The following is an 18596-nucleotide window of genomic DNA, read 5'->3' on the forward strand; positions in this document are numbered from 1 at the left end:
GCCCTGCCGGCACTGGTTCCAGCCAGCTTTAACTTCGGTTCAGGGTTCACTCAGTGTGGACATGCTATTTCGAATTAGCAAAACGCTAATTCAAATTAGTTTTTAGGTCTAGATGCACTAATTCGAATTATCTTATTTTGAATTAACTAATTGAAATTAAGTTAGTTCGAATTAGTGCGGTAGTGTAGACATACCCTTAAAGACTAACAAAACATGTAGTTGGTGGTATGAGCTTTTGTGGGCACAACCCACTTCTTTAGATGACTGGAGTATTAAAAGTCCAGATCCAAGAATAAATAAGGGGGGCGGGGTTGGAAGGAAATAAAAGGAGAAAAAAGACAGAATAGATTGTTCAAGTAGTTATAAGAGGCTGATAACCAACCAAGGGAGGTGCTAATTGTTCTTAAGTCATTAGGATGTGGAAGGTAGTTTGAGAGCCAGACGATATCCCTGTTCATTCCATTCTGATACAATGAAGTTAAGTTCCAACCCTTCCCTGTGTATTTGGCTTGTGGAATTGGCCTGAAACAGCACGGTAACTTAGAGATCCATTAATGAGTGCCCAGGCAGATTAAAGTGTTCTCCAACAGGTTTCTGTGTGTTGCCTTTTTGGATATCTGATTTGTGTCCATTAATTCTTTCCCGTGGAGACTCTCCAGTTTGACCAATATACATGGCAGTGAGGCATTTGACTGCATAGGTCACATTAAATAGTAAATATTTTTAAAATATTTTAAATATTTTCATGTTACTAAGCAAATATATTTTTGCTAGTTTGACCTCAACACATGGCACTTCACTCCTTAATAAATGGGATGTAACCATCACATTGGACAGTTACTTCCTCTTCCATCAATTATCTTACTGCTATGACAGTAAATGTTTTTGTTTATTTCTAGAGAACATTCCGGGAAATTATGTTCCTGCAGGTAAGTAACACCTGTCTTCTGCCCTATGATGTATCCTTTAACTCTCTCTCATATTTTTTCCAGCCAGCATCTGTTTCTTTCCTCCTTATCCTTTAGTCATAATGCAATGGCTACTGCCATCACTTCCTATCATGTCTCAATCATTCTTTTCTGTGTCAGCAGTAGCAAGCAGGCTTTCCATGATAGACACCATAATAGAGGCCCAAATTAAAAAACACAGTAAGAGAACCAAAAAAGTGCCAGCGTGGCTTAACAACTAAGTAAAAGAAGCACTGAGAGAGAAAAAGATGTCTTTTATAACGTGGAAGTCAAATCCTAGTGAGGAAAATAGAAAGCAGCATAAACTTTGTCAAATGAAGTATAAAAAAAATAAGGAAAGCCAAAAAGGAGTGTGAAGAACAGCTAGCCAAAAACTCAAAAAGTAATAGTAAAATGTTTTTTAAGTACATCAAAAGCAGGAAGCTGGCTTAAACAACCAGTGAGGCCCTTGGATGATCGAGATGCTCAAGGAGCACTCAAAGATGATAAAGTCATTTCAGAGAAGCTAAATGAATTCTTTGCTTCCCTCTTTATGACTGAGGGTATTGGGGAGATTCCCAAACCTGGGCCATTCTTTTTAGGTGACAAATTTGAGGAATTGTCCCAGATTGTGGTGTCATTAGAACATAAGAATGGCCCTACTGGATCAGACCAATGGTCCAGCTAGCCCAGCATCCTATCTTGCCAACAGTGGCCAATATCAGGTGCCCCAGAAGGAGGGAACACAACAGGTAATCCTCATGTGATCCCTCCCCTGTCACTCACCTCCAGAGAAACAGAGGCTTGGGACACCATTCCTACCCATCCTGGCTAATAGCCACTGATGGACCTAACCCCCATGAATCTATCTAGCTCTTTTTTGAACCCTGTTAAAGCCCTAGCCTTCACCACATCCTCTGGCAAGGAGTTCCAGATGTTGACTGTGTGCTGAGTGAAGAAAAACTTCCTTTTGTTTGTTTTAAACCTGCTGTCAATTAATTTTATTTGGTGAACCCAAGTTCTTATATTACGGGAATAAGTAAATAACTTTTCTTTATTCACTTCTTCCATACCAGTCATGATTTTATAGACCTCTATCATATCCCTCCTTAGTCTCCTTGGGCCACACTGAAAGGGGCAGGCCTTAGGTGGAAGGGGCAGGGCCAGGACACTTCCGTGCTTCAGAGTCTGTGGGCAGGGAAGCACGGAAGTGTCCTGGCCCTGCCCCTTCCACCTGCGGCCAGCCCCTTTCAGTGTGGCTCAGGGCCACTTAAAAATTTCTGAAGTGGCTCCCGGTCAAAAATTATTGCCCACCCCAGATATAGATAGATAGATGGATATTAAATGTTATGGAAGAAAGAATACTAAAACAACCCTTTCCCAGTCACAAATAATAGAAGGAGCTGTTAAATCAGAACTTTAACCCAAGCATCCTTATTATTATGGCTGACCCTAAGTGCCAATGTACTGTATCATGTCATCAGTTACAGGTAAATAAAAAGACATCTTCCCCCCCCCCCCCAATGCACATACCTGCATAGTTTGAAGAATAAGCTGTTTTTCTTAGAGATCTATGCTGCACTGCTTCTCAACACCAGCAATAAATGGTGGTAGGAATGGTTTCCTTCCTGTTCTCAAGGTTGGCAGAACTTGACCTGCCACAGATGAACTGTTAATAGTACTTTGCAATGACTAGAGAGATGGTGGCTGCCGGAGTTGGAGCTGGGGCTGTGGTGTGGCTACTCTGGGGCTGGGGCCATGGTGCATGGTCCCTGTATGGTGAATCTGTTATAATATGAGGGATTCTGATTATTGTTTCATACATCTTTCCTGTGATGTTGTACTGCTTTCTTTCCTCTTGGATGTTCCTTCATCATCAACAGGAACTGTATCACATTCCATGCTGACTAAAACTCACTCCTAAAGTTTTAAAAAATAGAGGTAAGGGAAAATTCGCAGGGAGTAACATACAAAACTTCTACTGTAGTTTGCTCATGTAGAGCTGGTCAAAAAATGCTGAAAATGTCAGTGGGGGAAAATCGTAATTGTAAAAAAAATGTTTTTTGTTTTTTAAGGAACGTAAACATTTTTCATAGAAAAGGTTTGTTTTGTCAAAGGCCCAGTTTTCCTTCAGAAATTGTCAATTAGCCCTGGTAAAGAACACTTTTAATTTGTATGGTGACACCCAGGCTGTGTTGTCCATTTCCCCTATTCCAGTCTTGCTACCATTTGTGATTTTTATTATAAGACTTGCATTACTTTTCTTAAAGCCTCACTGGAAGCAAGAGTTTGTATCACAATGTCTGCTTTCACCTTTTTAAAAAAGTGTATTTGTAGTTCTCACAGTTGCAGTTGAAAACTAGAAAATATGAAGCAGGTGCACCCTAGAGGCTCAGACACCAGATGGCAAATTTATTTTTTTCTTGTTTGAGTAATGAATTGTATGTCATCATATTAGACTATGGCAATTGCTTTGAGAAAAGTTGCAGTGCAAAACCAAGACAGACACACTTTAAACAAATGAGGGGCAGTGACATTAATAGACCCAGATTTCTTGAAAATGCTGACAAATGTCAAATACCAGAGCACAGAGGGCTCATCTAGATTACGTTAAAGTGTTGTAAGGGAATGTGCAAATTCTGTGGGAATTTGCATATTTTCTTCCGATCTCACTTTCGAAAGCAGAGTCAAGACGCGTTTTTTTTCAGCAACCCTCCCTTTTTTGAAAAGCTGCTTTTCCTCAAAAAATGCTCTGCTTTCGAAAGCGAGATCAGAAGAAGATATGCAAATTCCCACAGAATTTGCATATGCCCTTTTGACACTTTAGCGTAGTCTAGATGAGCCCTGAGCCATAAAAAAAACACTGCTCCTTTACTTAGTCTTTTTGATGAACATATGATCTATGAATACAATGATAACTCTACATAAGAACAGGCATACTGGGTCAGACCAAAGGTCCATCTAGCCCAGAATCCTGTCTTCTGACAGTGGCCAAAGGCATATGCCCCAGAGCAAGTGAACAGAAGCAGGTAATCATTTAGGGATCCCTCTGTGCATTTCTAGCCCTTAACAAACAAGGGCTAGGGACACCTTTCTTACCCTTCCTGGCTAATAAGTGTTGATGGACCTAACCTTCTTGAATTTATCTAGTTCTTGCGGTGCAAGCAATGGAAGCCTGGGCAACACCAGCATTACTCACCCTCCAAGCAGCCCCCGTACTCTGGGCAGAGCACAGTTCAGATGTGGGGGTGCAATTCTGGCCTTGTCTAACCCGATTGGGCAACTAGAAACCCCCATCCCCAGGTGCACAGCACTAGCCCCCTGTCTTTGGAGCCCCACTCCTGCAGCCAAGACCCCTTGAGGTGTCTCAGTCTCCAAGCAGGCACTGCATCCCTCTACCCACCGCAGAAGAAGCTTGCCAGCCTGGGCCTCACCTGCCTGTTGACTCACCCAGAAGATGAGGTTGAGGAAGACCAGGACAGTTTTGAAGGAGGTGATCCTGCATTGCCCCATAGCTCTGGCTCCTATGTTCTGCCATTGCCAATGCTCTGCTGCTGTCCACAGCTTTTTCGTCTGGGGCTGCAGGAGGAGGAGCTGCTGCCCACGATGGAGCTCAGCTCTGGCAGTGGCTGGGGCCATCAGAGAAGCCACCATCCGCCATGAGGCCTGCAGCTCCAGCCCTGGGGAAGAGATGAAGCTAGGGCCAGGGCCATGTGGTGGCTGCCCAGCTGCTCCTGAGGCAGGCCAGCCACCTACCACATAGCCCTGCTCTAAAACAACTGAGCAGCCACTGTGTGGCTCTGCTGACAAGGTGGGCTGGCCTCAAATTTTTGGTGCGCGCCTGCGCAGGTGCACTTAGAGGGAACACTGGTGGCTACTGTTGACTTTGAGAGTGATGCACTGTGAGTAGCTATCCCACAGTGTCTGTGACCCTTTGCATTCTATATTATGTTTCCAGTGGACACTGGGACCAAAACTGTGCAGTGGATGGTTCTGGGTGCATGTCATCAGTGTCCCATAATGCACTCATTTCTTTCTCTCCTCCCCCCGCCCCCACACACACACACTTAAAACCAACAGCAAACAGTCTTTTCACATCCTTTTTTCACTTGGTTATTTGCATAGATGCCATAGCAGTGCAAGCGTGGATCCCGTTGAGCATCAAAGCATGATGATGATTATATTAACCTTGGTGCGCCTAATGCTGGAGTATATCCAGGGGTGGCCCGTGAGCCTAGGCGTGATAGGCAGTTGCCTAGGGCGCCGCTGCCCTGGGCGCCCGATGATGACGTCATGGGGCACTGGGGGTGCCCCATGATGACGTCATGACCATTGACGGCCGTGCAGGCGGGGTAGCGATTGCGCCGCCCCGTCTAGGGAGCCAGCTGCTTCAGCCGGCCTTGGGCCGCTCCTGGGTATATCCAGAGCCCGCTGTAATGAGGAAGAATTTCAGGAGGCCATGAACATACTCTTCTGTAAAGCACTTGAATTGAGCAACTTGCAAATGCTGCCAGCATTTGTTCTTATTGATGCAGTGGAATGCTGTTTCTTGTGCCATCAGACAAACATAGACTGGTGGGACCACGTTGTTATGCAGGTATGGGACGATTAGCAGTGGCTGCAAAACTTTCGCATGCATAAAGCCACTTTCATGGAAGTTTACGAATTGCTTTCCCTACCCTGAAGTGCATGAATACAAGAATGAGACCTGCTCTGACAGTGGAGAAGTAAGTGACAGTTGCCCTGTGGAAGCTTGCAACGCCAGACAGCTACCAGTTGCTTGGGAATTAATTCAGAGTGGGGGCTGTTTTGATCCAAGTAGCCAAGGCAATTAATACCCTTCTGTTACGGAGGGTAGTGACTCAGGGAAACCTCCACGTTTTCCAATCTGTGGTTGGGTAATTTATGGAATGCACATGTCCATCTTGGTATCCAACCACCTTTCCAAGAAGTACATAAGCCACAAGGGATACTTCTTGATGATGCTACAAGGGCTTGTGGATCACAAAGGCCTTTTCAGCTACATCAGCATGGGATGGTCGGGAAGGGTGCCTGACGCATGCATCTTTAGGAACTCCTGCCTCTTCAGCAAGCTGGAACTTTTTTTCCAGACTAAAAAAATTACCAGTGTAGATGTTGAAATGCCAATAGTGATCCTTGGTGACTCAGTTTACCCTTTGCTCCAGTGGTGCATGAAGCTATACTCAGGAAGTCTGGACTACAGCAAGGAACAGTTCAACTATAGGCTGAGTAAGAGCAGATTGGTGGTAGAACGTCTTTTTGAGCGTTTAATGGGGAGGTTCTCTAGTCCACTTAGGGTAGAGCAGTGCAAATGCAAAATTCCCATTTTGGTGGCAGCCTGCTGTGTACTCCATAACATTTGTGAGAGTAAAGGGGAAAGTTATCTGCCCTGGTGAAATGCCGAGGCACAGTGTCTAGCCATTGATTTTGAGCAGCCAGACACCAGTGCAATAAGGAGAGCAGAATGCACCTGATCATGACAGCAAGGGGCAGGGAAAATAGAGGCTTTGACATGAGTTGTTCTCAGCAAGTTGCCCCTGCTTGTCTGTAACCTCCTATCCCTTCAACGTAAGCTATAAAGAGACGGTTGTTCAAAAATCATGTGTTTTTATTTAGGGAACACAGCAGGGACAGAAAAGGAGTCCGGGGTGGGATCATAGAATCATAGAATAATAGGACTGGAAGGGACCTCGAGAGGTCATCGAGTCCAGCCCCCCGCCCTCAAGGCAGGATCAAGCTCCGTCTACACCATCCCTGACAGATGTCTATCTAACCTGTTCTTAAATATCTCCAGAGAGGGAGATTCCACCACCTCCCTTGGCAATTTATTCCAATATTTGACCACCCTGACAGTTAGGAATTTTTTCCTAATGTCCAATCTAAACCTCCCCTGCTGCACTTTAAGCCCATTACTCCTTGTCCTGTCCTCAGAAACCAAGAGGAACAATTTTTCTCCTTCCTCCTTGTGACACCCTTTTAGATATTTGAAAACCGCTATCATGTCCCCCCTTAATCTTCTTTTTTTCAAACTAAACAAGCCCAGTTCATGAAGCCTGGCTTCATAGGTCATGTTCTCTAAACCTTTAATCATTCTTGTCGCTCTTCTCTGTACCCTTTCCAATTTCTCCACATCTTTCTTGAAATGTGGCGCCCAGAACTGGACACAGTACTCCAGTTGAGGCCTAACTAGTGCAGAGTAGAGCGGCAGAATGACTTCACGAGTTTTGCTTACAACACACCTGTTGATACAACCTAGAATCATATTTGCTTTTTTTGCAACAGCATCACACTGTTGGCTCATATTCAACTTGTGGTCCACTATGACCCCTAGATCCCTTTCCGCCATGCTCCTTCCTAGACAGTCGCTTCCCATCTTGTATGTATGGAACTGATTGTTCCTTCCTAAGTGGAGCACTTTGCATTTCTCCTTATTAAACCTCATCCTGTTTACCTCTGACCATTTCTCTAACTTGCTAAGGTCATTTTGAATTATGTCCCTATCCTCCAAAGAAGTTGCAACCCCACCCAGTTTGGTATCATCTGCAAACTTAATAAGCGTACTCTCTATCCCAATATCTACATCATTGATGAAGATATTGAACAGTACGGGTCCCAAAACAGACCCTTGAGGAACTCCACTTGTTATCCCTTTCCAGCAGGATTTAGAACCGTTAACAACAACTCTCTGACTACGGTTATCCAGCCAATTATGCACCCACCTTATCGTGGCCCTATCTAAGTTATATTTGCCTAGTTTATCAATAAGAATATCATGCGAGACCGTATCAAATGCCTTACTAAAGTCTAGGTATATGACATCCACCGCTTCTCCCTTATCCACAAGGCTTGTTATCTTATCAAAGAAAGCTATCAGATTAGTTTGGCATGACTTGTTCTTCACAAACCCATGCTGGCTATTCCGTATCACTTTATTACCTTCCAAGTGTTTGCATATGATTTCCTTAATTACCTGCTCCATTATCTTCCCTGGGACAGACGTTAAACTGACCGGTCTGTAGTTTCCTGGGTTGTTCTTATTCCCCTTTTTATAGATGGGCACAATATTTGCCCTTTTCCAGTCTTCTGGAATTTCCCCTGTCTGCCATGATTTTTCAAAGATCATAGCTAAAGGCTCAGATACCTCCTCTATCAGCTCCTTGAGTATCCTGGGATGCATTTCATCAGGACCTGGTGACTTGCTGACATCTAACTTTCCTACGTGATTTTTAACTTGTTCTTTGTGTATCCTATCTTCTAAACTTACCCTCTCTCTGCTTGTATTCACTACGTTAGGCACACCTAGGGATGTTCAGGGGTATGTGTGTGATCAGTTCTGAGGACAGCCTTTTGCTTCGTGAGGCATCCCTGGGGGTTGAGTGTGAGGCTGCCCTTGATTTCCCCTTCCTCTTTCCCCCGCTGTGTTCCAGGGTTCCTGAGAGAGGAGGCTATGGAACTTGGTGAGGAGGGAATGTTGGTCTACAAGTGCTGGATGGGGTACCTGTTCAGGTAGGTATCCTGGAAAGCTGCCATCTGGTCGATCACAACTACCATGGATGACAAGACTGTCTCCTGGTGCTTCACTTCCTGTTCCTGCATACTATCCTTTCCTTGCGCTCCACTTGTATCTCCTCCAACAGCTTATTCCTCCACTCTCTTATGTGCTCCCTGTTCAAGTTGGTAGATTGAATTCGCTGTTTGAACATCTCTTCCCTAGTCCATTTTTCCTGCCGGTTTGTGCTAGGTGAACAGCTAGCAGAGGCTGGGGAGTGCACAGCAGGTTCACTGCTGTTCCTGCTGTGATGAAAAATGAAGGGCAGAATTTACAGTAGATACATTGTAGAGCATAAAATCTAATCTATTAGAATTAAAGGAAGGTCCGTCTAAAGACAATAGAGATATGTTATGTACAAGGCTACTGTTACAATTTTAAGCAGCGCTATGTGGCAGGTACACCTCAGAGCTTTTAGGGGGGCAGCTTGACATAGTTTGGTGGCAGGCATAGTAACAGACAGCCTGGGGCATGAGCCTGCTGTCAGGAGAGGAGAGGGAGTCCAGGCATGTTTGCAGAACAGGGCAGGGCATCACATGGTGTCCATTTGCAACTTTCCCTTCCCACTGGAGTGGATGGGGGGGAGGGATGTGAGCCTGGCGGCAGGGTAGGGCAGAACATGGGGCTCAAGCCATGCTCCATTGGGAATGAGCAAACAGGCACAAAATGAGCTCTCACTAGCTACAGGAATAAAGGGAAACAAGAAGACTTTTTATAAATACATTACAAGCAAAAGGAAGACCAAGGACAGGGTAGGCCCACTAGTCAGTGAGGAGGGAGAAACAGTAACAGGAAACTTGGAAATGGCAGAGATGCTTAATGTCTTCTTTATTTTGGTCTTCACGGAGAAGTCTGAAGGAATGCCTAACAGTGAATGCTAGTGGGAAGGGGGTAGGTTTAGAAGATAAAATAAAAAAAAGAACAAGTTAAAAATCACCTAGAAAAGTTAGATGCCTGCAAGTCATCAGGGCCTGATTAAATGTATCCTAGAATACTCAAGGAGCTGATAGAGGAGATATCTGAGCCTCTAGCTATCATCTTTGGAAAATCATGAGAGACAGGAGAGATTCCAGAAGACTGGAAAAGAGCAAATATAGTGCCCATTTATAAAAAGGGAAATAAGAACAACCCAGGAACCTACAGACCAGTTAGTTTAATGAAGCCCGGGAAATTCAAATCCCGGGCTTCATTTGCAATTGCGGTATGCCTACATAACCCCGCTAGTTCGAACTAGCAGGGTAGTGTAGACATACCCTTAGAGTTCTTTGAAGGGGTTAACAAACATGCAGAGAAGGGGGATCCAGTAGATATAGTATACTTAGATTTTCAGAAAGCCTTTGACAAGGTACCTCACCAAAGGCTCTTGTGTAAATTACATGGCCATGGGATAAGAGGGAAGGTCCTTTCTTGGATTGAGAACTGGTTAAAAGACAGGAAACAAAGGGTAGGAATAAATGGTAAATTTTCAGAATGGAGAGGGGTAACTAGTGGTGTCCCCCAAGGGTCACTCCTGGGACCAATCCTTTTCAACTTATTCATAAATGATCTGGAGAAAGGGGTAAGCAGTGAGGTGGTAAAGTTTGCGGATGATTCAAAACTGTTTAGGATAGTCAAGACAGAAGCAGACTGTGAGGGACTCCAAAAAGATCTCACCAAACTGAGTGATTGGGCAACAAAATGGCAAATGAAATTTAATGTGGATAAGTGTAAAGTAATGCACATCGGGGAAAAAATAACCCCAACTATAGGTACAGTATGATGGGGGCTAATTTGGCTATGACAAATCAGGAAAGAGATCTTGGAGTTATCGTGGATAGTTCTCTGAAAACTTCCACACAGTGTACAGCAGCGGTCAAAAAGGCAAATAGGATGGTAGGAATTATTATAAGAAAAGGATAGAAAATAAGACCCAGAATATCTTACTGCCCCTGTATAAAACTATGGTACGTCCATATCTTGAATACTGTGTACAGATGTGGTCTCCTCACCTCAAAAAAGATATTTTGGCCTTGGAAAGGGTTCAGAAAAGGGCAACTAAAATGATTAGGGGTTTGGAACGGGTCCCATATGAGGAGAGGTTAAAGCGACTGGGACTCTTCAGTTTAGGAAAGAGGAGACTGAGGGGGGATATGATAGAGGTCTATAAAATCATGAGCGGTGTGGAGAGGGCGGATAAAGACAAGTTATTTATTAGTTCCCATAATAGAAGAACTAGAGGACACCAAATGAAATTAATGTGTAGCAGGTTTTTAACTAATAAAAGAAAGTTCTTCTTCACACAGCGTGTAGTCAACCTGTGGAACTCCTTGCCAGAGGAGGCTGTGAAGGCTAGAACTATAACAGAGTTTAAAGAGAAGCTAGATAATTTCATGGAGGTTAGGTCCAGTAAAGGCTATTAGCCAGGGGATAGAATTGTTGTCCTTGGCCTCTGTTTGTCAGAGGCTGGAGAAGGATGGCAGGAGACAAATCGCTTGATAATTGTCTTTAGTCCACTCTCTCTGGGGCACCTGGTGCTGGCCAATGTCGGCAGACAGGATACTGGGCTAGATGGATCTTTGGTCTGACCCAGTACGGCCGTTCTTATGTTCTTATGTTCTTAATCTGGAGGATAGGGTCATAATTAAAAATGATCTGGACAAATTGGATCAATGGTCTGAGGTAAACAGGATGAGCTGTTTGTTGAAGGACTGTGTGCCGTGGCCGGCAGTTGAAAGCTGTGAGCTTCTTAACGAGGATTTGAAATCTAGAACCCTCTGTTCATTGGTCGAACCTTAGCCAGGGGGTAGGGCTATCAGGAAGGCCAGGGCATTATAAAGCCCGTGACAAAGCAACCAGGGGCAGCTAACAGGGAGTTTCGAGAGGGAGTTCCGAAGGAGAATTAGAGGGGGGTGAGGTACACTTGCCATTCTTTAAAACTTTTAAATTAAACTAAAACCAAAACTTCCTGATTTAAATAAAAACCCTGTCAATAACCTAAGTAGCTGTAGGAGAGAATGCTGGCAGAAGCCCAGCAGCAGAATAGGGGCTATCCTGTTTATTGCACACAATGTAGCATGTATGATTTCCTGCCCTGTGGGTGGGTGGCATATGTGTGCATTCGGTGCAAGGAGCTCCTGGTCCTCAGAGACCACGTATGGACTCTGCAGGCCAGGGTGGCTGAACTGAAGTAGCTAAGAGAAGCCAAGAGTTACGTAGCTGAGGCTTTCCGGGACACTGTAGAATTATCCCACCCCCCAGTCAGACAGCCCCTGTGCTGTTAAGGAGAATGAAAGGCTCGGAAGGAGAATATTCACCTGGAGCAGAGGGAAATGATTCCATAGTTGGGAACCTCCTTCCAGAGGATGTTGTGGTATCTTCTGGCACTGATAGTGACTATGAAATGCTATCAAATTAAAAAACTCAATAATAGTGGGGGATTTCAACTATCCCCATATTGACTGGGTACATGTCACCTGAGGACGGGATGCAGAGATAAAATTTCTTGGTACCTTAAATGACTGCTTTTTGGAGCAACTGGTTCTGGAACCCACAAAGGGGGAGGCTATTCTTGAGTTAGTCCTAAATGGAGCACAGGATCGGGTTCAAGAGGTAAATATAACTGGACTGCTTGGAAATAGTGACCGTAATGTAATAAAATTTACCATCACTGTGGTGGGAAAAACACCTCAGAAACCTAACACTGTGGCATTTAATTTCAGAAAGGGGAACTACACAAACATGAGGCAGTTAGTTAAATGGAAATTAAAAGGCACAGTGACAAAAGTAAAATCTCTTCAACCTGCATGGAAACTTTTCAAAGACACCATAATAGAGGCCCAACTTAAATGTATACCCCAAATTAAAAAACACAATAAGAGAACCAAAAAGTGCCACAATGGCTTAACAGCCAGGTAAAAGAAGCAGTGACAGATAAAAAGATATCTTTTAAAAAGTGGAAGTCATATCCTAGTGAGGAAAATAGAAAATAGAAAGGACCATAAACATTATCAAATTAAGTATAAAAAATATAATAAGAAAAGCCAAACAGGAGTTTGAAGAACAGCTAGCCAAAACCCCCCAAAATAATAGTAAAATATTTAAGTACATCAGAAGCAGAAAGCCGACTCAATAACCAGTGGGGCCCTTGGACGATCGAGATGCTAAAGAAGCCCTCAAAGATGATAAAGTCATAGCATTGAAGCTAAACGAATTCTTTGCTTCAGTCTTCACTGCTGAATATATTGGGGAGATTCACAAACTTGAACCATTCTTTTTAGGTGACAAATGTGAGGAATTATCCCAGATTGAGGTCATTAGAGGAGGTTTTGGAACAAATTGGATGGTGTTGCTTGTATATGGTCAACCACCTGCACGTGCATTAATGTGATATATGCCATCAAGTGCCTGCAATGCCCCTCTGCCATGTTGTGACCAAGATTAGTGGTCACTTCTGAAAATGTTGGCCTTAACTTCTGTATGTCTCAGTTCAACATCAGTAAAACTGGAATAATAGTATCACTCACTTCATATCAGTGTTGTGCAAATGAATTCTCTGATGCTTCTGAGGTACTCCTAGGCTGTGTCTACACTGGCCACTTATTTAGGAAAATCAGCTGCTTTTCCGGAATAACTAGCCAGCTGTCTACACTGGCCCCTTGAATTTCCGGAAAAGCACTGACGATCTTCTGTAAGAAATCAGCCGCTTTTCCGGAAATACTATGCTGCTCCCGTTCAGAAAACTGTTCCGGAAAAGGGCCAGTGTAGACAGCACAGTAATGTTTTCTGTAAAAAAGCCCCGATCGCGAAAATGATGATTGGGGCTTTTTTGCGGAAAAGCGCATCTACATTGGCACGGACGCTTTTATGGAAAAAGTGCTTTTCTGGAAAAGCATCCTGCCAATGTAGGCATGCTTTTTCCGGAAATACTCATAATGTAAAACTGTTCCGTTTTAAGCATTTCCGGAAAAGGGTGCCAGTGTAGACGTAGCCCTATTGTAATGATGAGCACTATAGAAAAGAAGTAATTCTGTCTTCATTGCAGAGTTCAGAATGTGAACAGTATTATTTGTTCCATAAAAATACATCTGTATTTTCACAGAGGCACAATGAAAGGAATAACCTCCTGATCTTTATTTTGGACCATATTCTAATGCACAGGGCTCAACAAATTATACAATCTACTCACCCGTGGCGAGTAGATTTCAGCCGCATGCCCCAGTCATCCGCGGTGCACGCATGCGCAATGCGGCTCTTGTGCATGCGCAGTACAGGGCTGGCGAGTGGTTTTCGCCGACGTTTGTCATGCCCTGCTTATGTATAATATTAGGTTATTATCTCCCTTCACTGGATTTGTATGTGAAGTCACTTAACTCTGACAAGTGGGTTTTATTTCCCTGCAGGAATTTGGAGAACATCCAAATATCATCAAGCTGCTTAATGTCATCCGGGCTCAGAATGACAAGGATATTTACCTGGTTTTTGAATCTATGGGTGAGACTCACCACTGCTTGAGCTATTTACATTCTTTCTCTAAAGAGTGAATTTTATTCACTGCCTTGAAAGTAGCAAAATATCAAGATTAATGTAATGAGATAAATGTGAATGTTGATGTAGGTAGAGTGAATCCGTGAATGTGGTGAAGTTAGTAGGGAAGCAATTGCATAGGAAGGGGGCAATGGAAGACAAAATGGGAGGGATGAAGTGCTAAAGAAAGGAAGTGAATGGGTGCCCGGGAGCAATTTTGGGGTAATGAGGTGATAGTGGGTCAATAAAACAATTTAAGAGGAGAAATGAATGTGTGATTATATATCAAAGGAGAAAATGTTGATTGAGTGCATATAACGTAGGATGCGAATGAAACAATAAATCCCATTGTAATTTTTAAGGTTATGTATACACTGCAAAGTTTTATAAAAGCACTCATATTAAATTGCTGTTGCCTGTCCACACTGTAAGTACATCCACATTAGCAGCTCTTGCAATAACAAGGGCTGTGTCTAGATTGCACCCCTTTTCCGTAAAAGGGATGCAAATTAGACACAGCGCAATTGCAAATGAAGCGGGGATTTAAATCTTCCCCGCTTCATTTGCATAAACATGGCTGCTGCTTTTTTCTGGCTCAGGGCTTTGCCGGCAAAAAGCGCCAGTCTAGACAGGGATCTTTCGGAAAATAAAGCCTTTTCCGAAAGATCCCTTCTTCCTGATTTTAAGAGGAATAAGGGATCTTTCGGAAAAGGCTTTATTTTCCGAAAGATCCCCGTCTAGACTGGCGCTTTTTGCCGGCAAAGCCCTGAGCCGGAAAAGAGCGGCAGCCATGTTTATGCAAATGAAGCGGGGAATATTTAAATCCCCGCTTCATTTGCAATTGTGCTGTGTCTAATTTGCATCCCTTTTACGGAAAAGGGGTGCAATCTAGACACAGCCAAAGAGTACAGTGCATTGTGGTAAATATCCCAGTGTGCAGCTGGCTGCAAGATATTTTGGAAAGGGTTTACAATGAATACCTTGTTGGGCAGGCACAATGTCATATAATGCAGATTTCCTAATTCCATTGCTTAATGGTCATCCTATTAGATTGCCAGCTGCTTTTCAACTGAAGAGGGGGAGAGCATGTGTGACAGGAAGTATGTGTGTATATGGAGAAGGGAAAGAGTGTGTTTTGGGGAACAGTGAATATGACCGCATACTGTCTTGTAAGTACAGACAGAAGTAGAATCATAGAATGATAGAATAATAGAACTGGAAGGGACCTCGAGAGGTCATCGAGTCCAGCCCCCCGCCCTCAAGGCAGGACCAAGCTCCATCTACACCATCCCTGACAGATGTCTATCTAACCTGTTCTTAAATATCTCCAGAGAGGGAGATTCCACCACCTCCCTTGGCAATTTATTCCAATGTTTGACCACCCTGACAGTTAGGAATTTTTTCCTAATGTCCAATCTAAACCTCCCCTGCTGCACTTTAAGCCCATTACTCCTTGTCCTGTCCTCAGAAACCAAGAGGAACAAATTTTCTCCTTCCTCCTTCCTAGTAGGAAGCAACCAGTCCTAAGGCAGGGGAAGGAGGAAACCCTGACTGCACAGAATCTCTCTCACACTCACGTGCCTGCCTTGGTGTTCAAAATCATGAGCCTTCCACATTAACGATTTTCTTTGTGTCCTTGAGATCAGCACAGCATGCAATGGCTATCTGAAACGGTGTTTTGAGAGGGGAGTGGTGCATGGCTCCAGGGAAGCCATTGGAGTTCAAAATAATGAGCAGAGTGGTCACTTTAGACATTGGGACACCTCTGGAGGCCAATTACAGTGCTGAATGCAACCAAGGTGTTTACACTGCCAATACAGCATTGGATGCTGTGCAAATAGTCTTATGACTATTGTCCAGGTATTTGCTTTTGCAATGCTGCAGCTGAAGTTTCAGTGCAAAAATTGGTTTGATTGAGGAGTGTACACTTCTGCAGTTTGAGCACAAAAAGGCAGCTTTTTCTGCAAAAACTTAGCAATGTAGACAATCCCTCAGTTACTGTCTAATCCTTGCTTCCACTGATGTATTTGTGCCTGCCCTCCATGAAGGCACTGCAGTCTCTCAGGAAATAGAGCTATAGCAATAAAACTTTTTCAACTGCTGTCTTGCTGAATTCCTGTTTAAAAATGAGGTAAAGAGCTATGAGTTTGGAGACTTGATGCCCTAATTTTGGGTCCCTTTCACTCTCAAACAGTACTTCTCTATTGTTCTGTTTTACAGAGACAGATTTACATGCTGTGATCAAGAAGGGGAATTTGCTGAAAGACATCCACAAGTGTTACATCCTTTATCAACTGCTGAAGGCCACCAAATTCATCCACTCAGGGAATGTCATTCACAGAGACCAGAAGGTACATTTGCACTCACTAGTCCTTACCTAAATGGAAAGATTTGTCCTCCATTAAGTGATATATGGAGGGGTGGTGAAGGGAATGATGAGAAAGATAATAATCATAGTATCAGTTAGTCCTTTAATGAGTCATGCATGCTTTTGTGTCATTTTCCTACTAACGCCCCAAAAAAGACTGTCCCTAGCAGGGAAGGTGCAGCCTGACATAAGGTTTTTTTTTAATTTCCTCCATCTCTGCCCTATACAGGGAATAAAGAAATTCTAATAGATATGTTTGTGTTTAACTACAGCCCTCAAATATCCTGCTGGATGCAGATTGCTTTATTAAGCTTTGTGATTTTGGACTGGCTCGCTCCCTATGTCAGATCCATGAGGACCAAGGCAGCCCTCCATTGACAGAGTATGTGGCAACACGCTGGTACCGAGCCCCTGAGATTTTACTTTCATCTCGTAGGTAATTGAAAGATTGGGAAACAGTTTGTGTGATGTCTCTGAGATGGGCTGTTCTGAGATGTTTTGGGAACCCAATGTTGGTGTTATTACACCCTTGAAACTCTATCAAGAAAACTTTTAACATATGAGGTAAAAATGTTATAGTCCACCTTTACCACAAACACCAGTGCATGCAATCTCCTGCCCCCATTTCATCTTCACACACAAAAAAATATACACCTGATCTCTCTCTGCACCGGTCTCTTGCCCACTGGACAGACCTGCGACTCAGCTCCCACCATTCACTTGATTTTCATCCAGTGCCTCCTCAGGTATGCCAAATTGATCTTTTATCTTTGTACCTTGACAAAATTTTGGAAGCTGCCTTAGTCCTTCTTTTCACATCTGACCTTAAGTGTTCCCCAATGGCAGGCTTTTCTTCTTATTGCCTGGATGCTCCACTTGAAAAATTGCCTCTTATGCTGTGGAGAGGCTTTGGGGCTTTGGTCTGTCAATTGTCTTAGTCAAGGAGAAGCCATGGAGCTGATAAGACTTTTTTTAATGCCATCTAGGATGGCATCCATTCCCTTCACTAGACCTGGGAATAAGGTTGCTGGAGTTGGGTGAAAGCTTCTTTTCACCCTAGGCACTGGTTGTGTGGTAGGAGAGCTTCAAGTTTAGCCTCAGTCAGTTTGAAGTGAGGACGAAACAAGTCTAGCCCAAAGGGGTGGAGGGAGAATCTAGAAGAGCTGCTGATGTTTACTTCCATTCATGTGCCACCAAGACCGTTATAGTTACTCTTCCATTTGCTATACTGCCGAATTGAGGCATAGTAATTGGCATTCCTTTTCTATGATGTGTGATGCCTTTGAATACACAGTTGAACGTTACAGCAGCCTTTCTTTGAAAACTCATGTCTAACAAGCTGCCCACTTTAATATTGCTCCATATGGTGATGGACTCAGTACAAAAACCTAGATAAGATTTCACGCCTCAGGCTCTCAATTAGCCTTTTTTGCTTCCAGGGCTTCTCCTTTCCACTACGATTCTGTGTTTAATATTACGTCTCACAATGTATATTAGCTGTGTTTGATCCATATTAATTTTCATTTTGCTATTTTTTGCAGATATTTCTTTCCATTGATGTTTATTGCTCCTTCTAATTTAGTATGCTCTATGAATGTTAATAAATACTATCTTCCATGGGATTCATTTATAAAGTCATAGACTGCAATGCCAGAAGGGATTACACGAATCATTTAGTCTGACTTCGATGTAACACAGAAAAAAGAACTTCCCAAAATAACTCCTGTTTGAATTCTCCATCACTAATACTTTTCACATCAAGATTGAATTTCATTTAAAAAATATGCTCTAGTTCAATTTGATAATTGTTGATTACCCTCGCTGTTAAAAATTAATACCTTATTTTCAGCTTCAACTTCCCACCATTGATTCTTGTTACACTGTTGTTTGCTAGATTAAATAGCCCACTCTCAAATATTTATTTCCTATGTAGGTACTCACAGGCTGTGACCAATTCACACTTTAACCTTTTCTTCATTAAGCTAAGTTGAATTTCTTGAGTCTATTGCTGTAAGACATGTTTTCCAACCCTAGAACATAAGAACGGACATATTGGGCTAGACCAGGGGTTCTCAAACTTTGTGATACCGCGACCCCCCTCTAAGTTGCTCGTGATCCCCCTGGGGGGTTGGGATCCACAGTTTGAGAAATGCGGAGTTAGACCAATGGCCTTCAACTTTTTTACACCCAAATCACTTTTTAAATGTCA

General features: G+C 43.3%; 1 protein-coding gene across 3 annotated transcripts in view; it reads left to right on the forward strand.

The window, feature by feature from the left end:
* MAPK15 (mitogen-activated protein kinase 15) overlaps positions 1-18596 on the forward strand; it is a 112985-nt gene that overhangs the window by 8522 nt on the left and 85867 nt on the right. For 2 of the 3 annotated variants that reach the window (XM_075919908.1, XM_075919910.2), the window contains exons 3-6: positions 900-929; positions 13896-13986; positions 16240-16370; positions 16660-16823. In XM_075919908.1, coding sequence (XP_075776023.1) covers positions 900-929; positions 13896-13986; positions 16240-16370; positions 16660-16823 — 416 coding nt within the window. The remainder of the gene's footprint in view (positions 1-899; positions 930-13895; positions 13987-16239; positions 16371-16659; positions 16824-18596) is intronic. The other variant, XM_075919909.1, reaches the window with a different exon arrangement.

This window comes from Pelodiscus sinensis, chromosome 2 (genome assembly GCF_052426305.1).
Source record: "Pelodiscus sinensis isolate ZL-2025 chromosome 2, ASM5242630v1, whole genome shotgun sequence".
Lineage (NCBI taxonomy): Eukaryota > Metazoa > Chordata > Testudines > Trionychidae > Pelodiscus > Pelodiscus sinensis.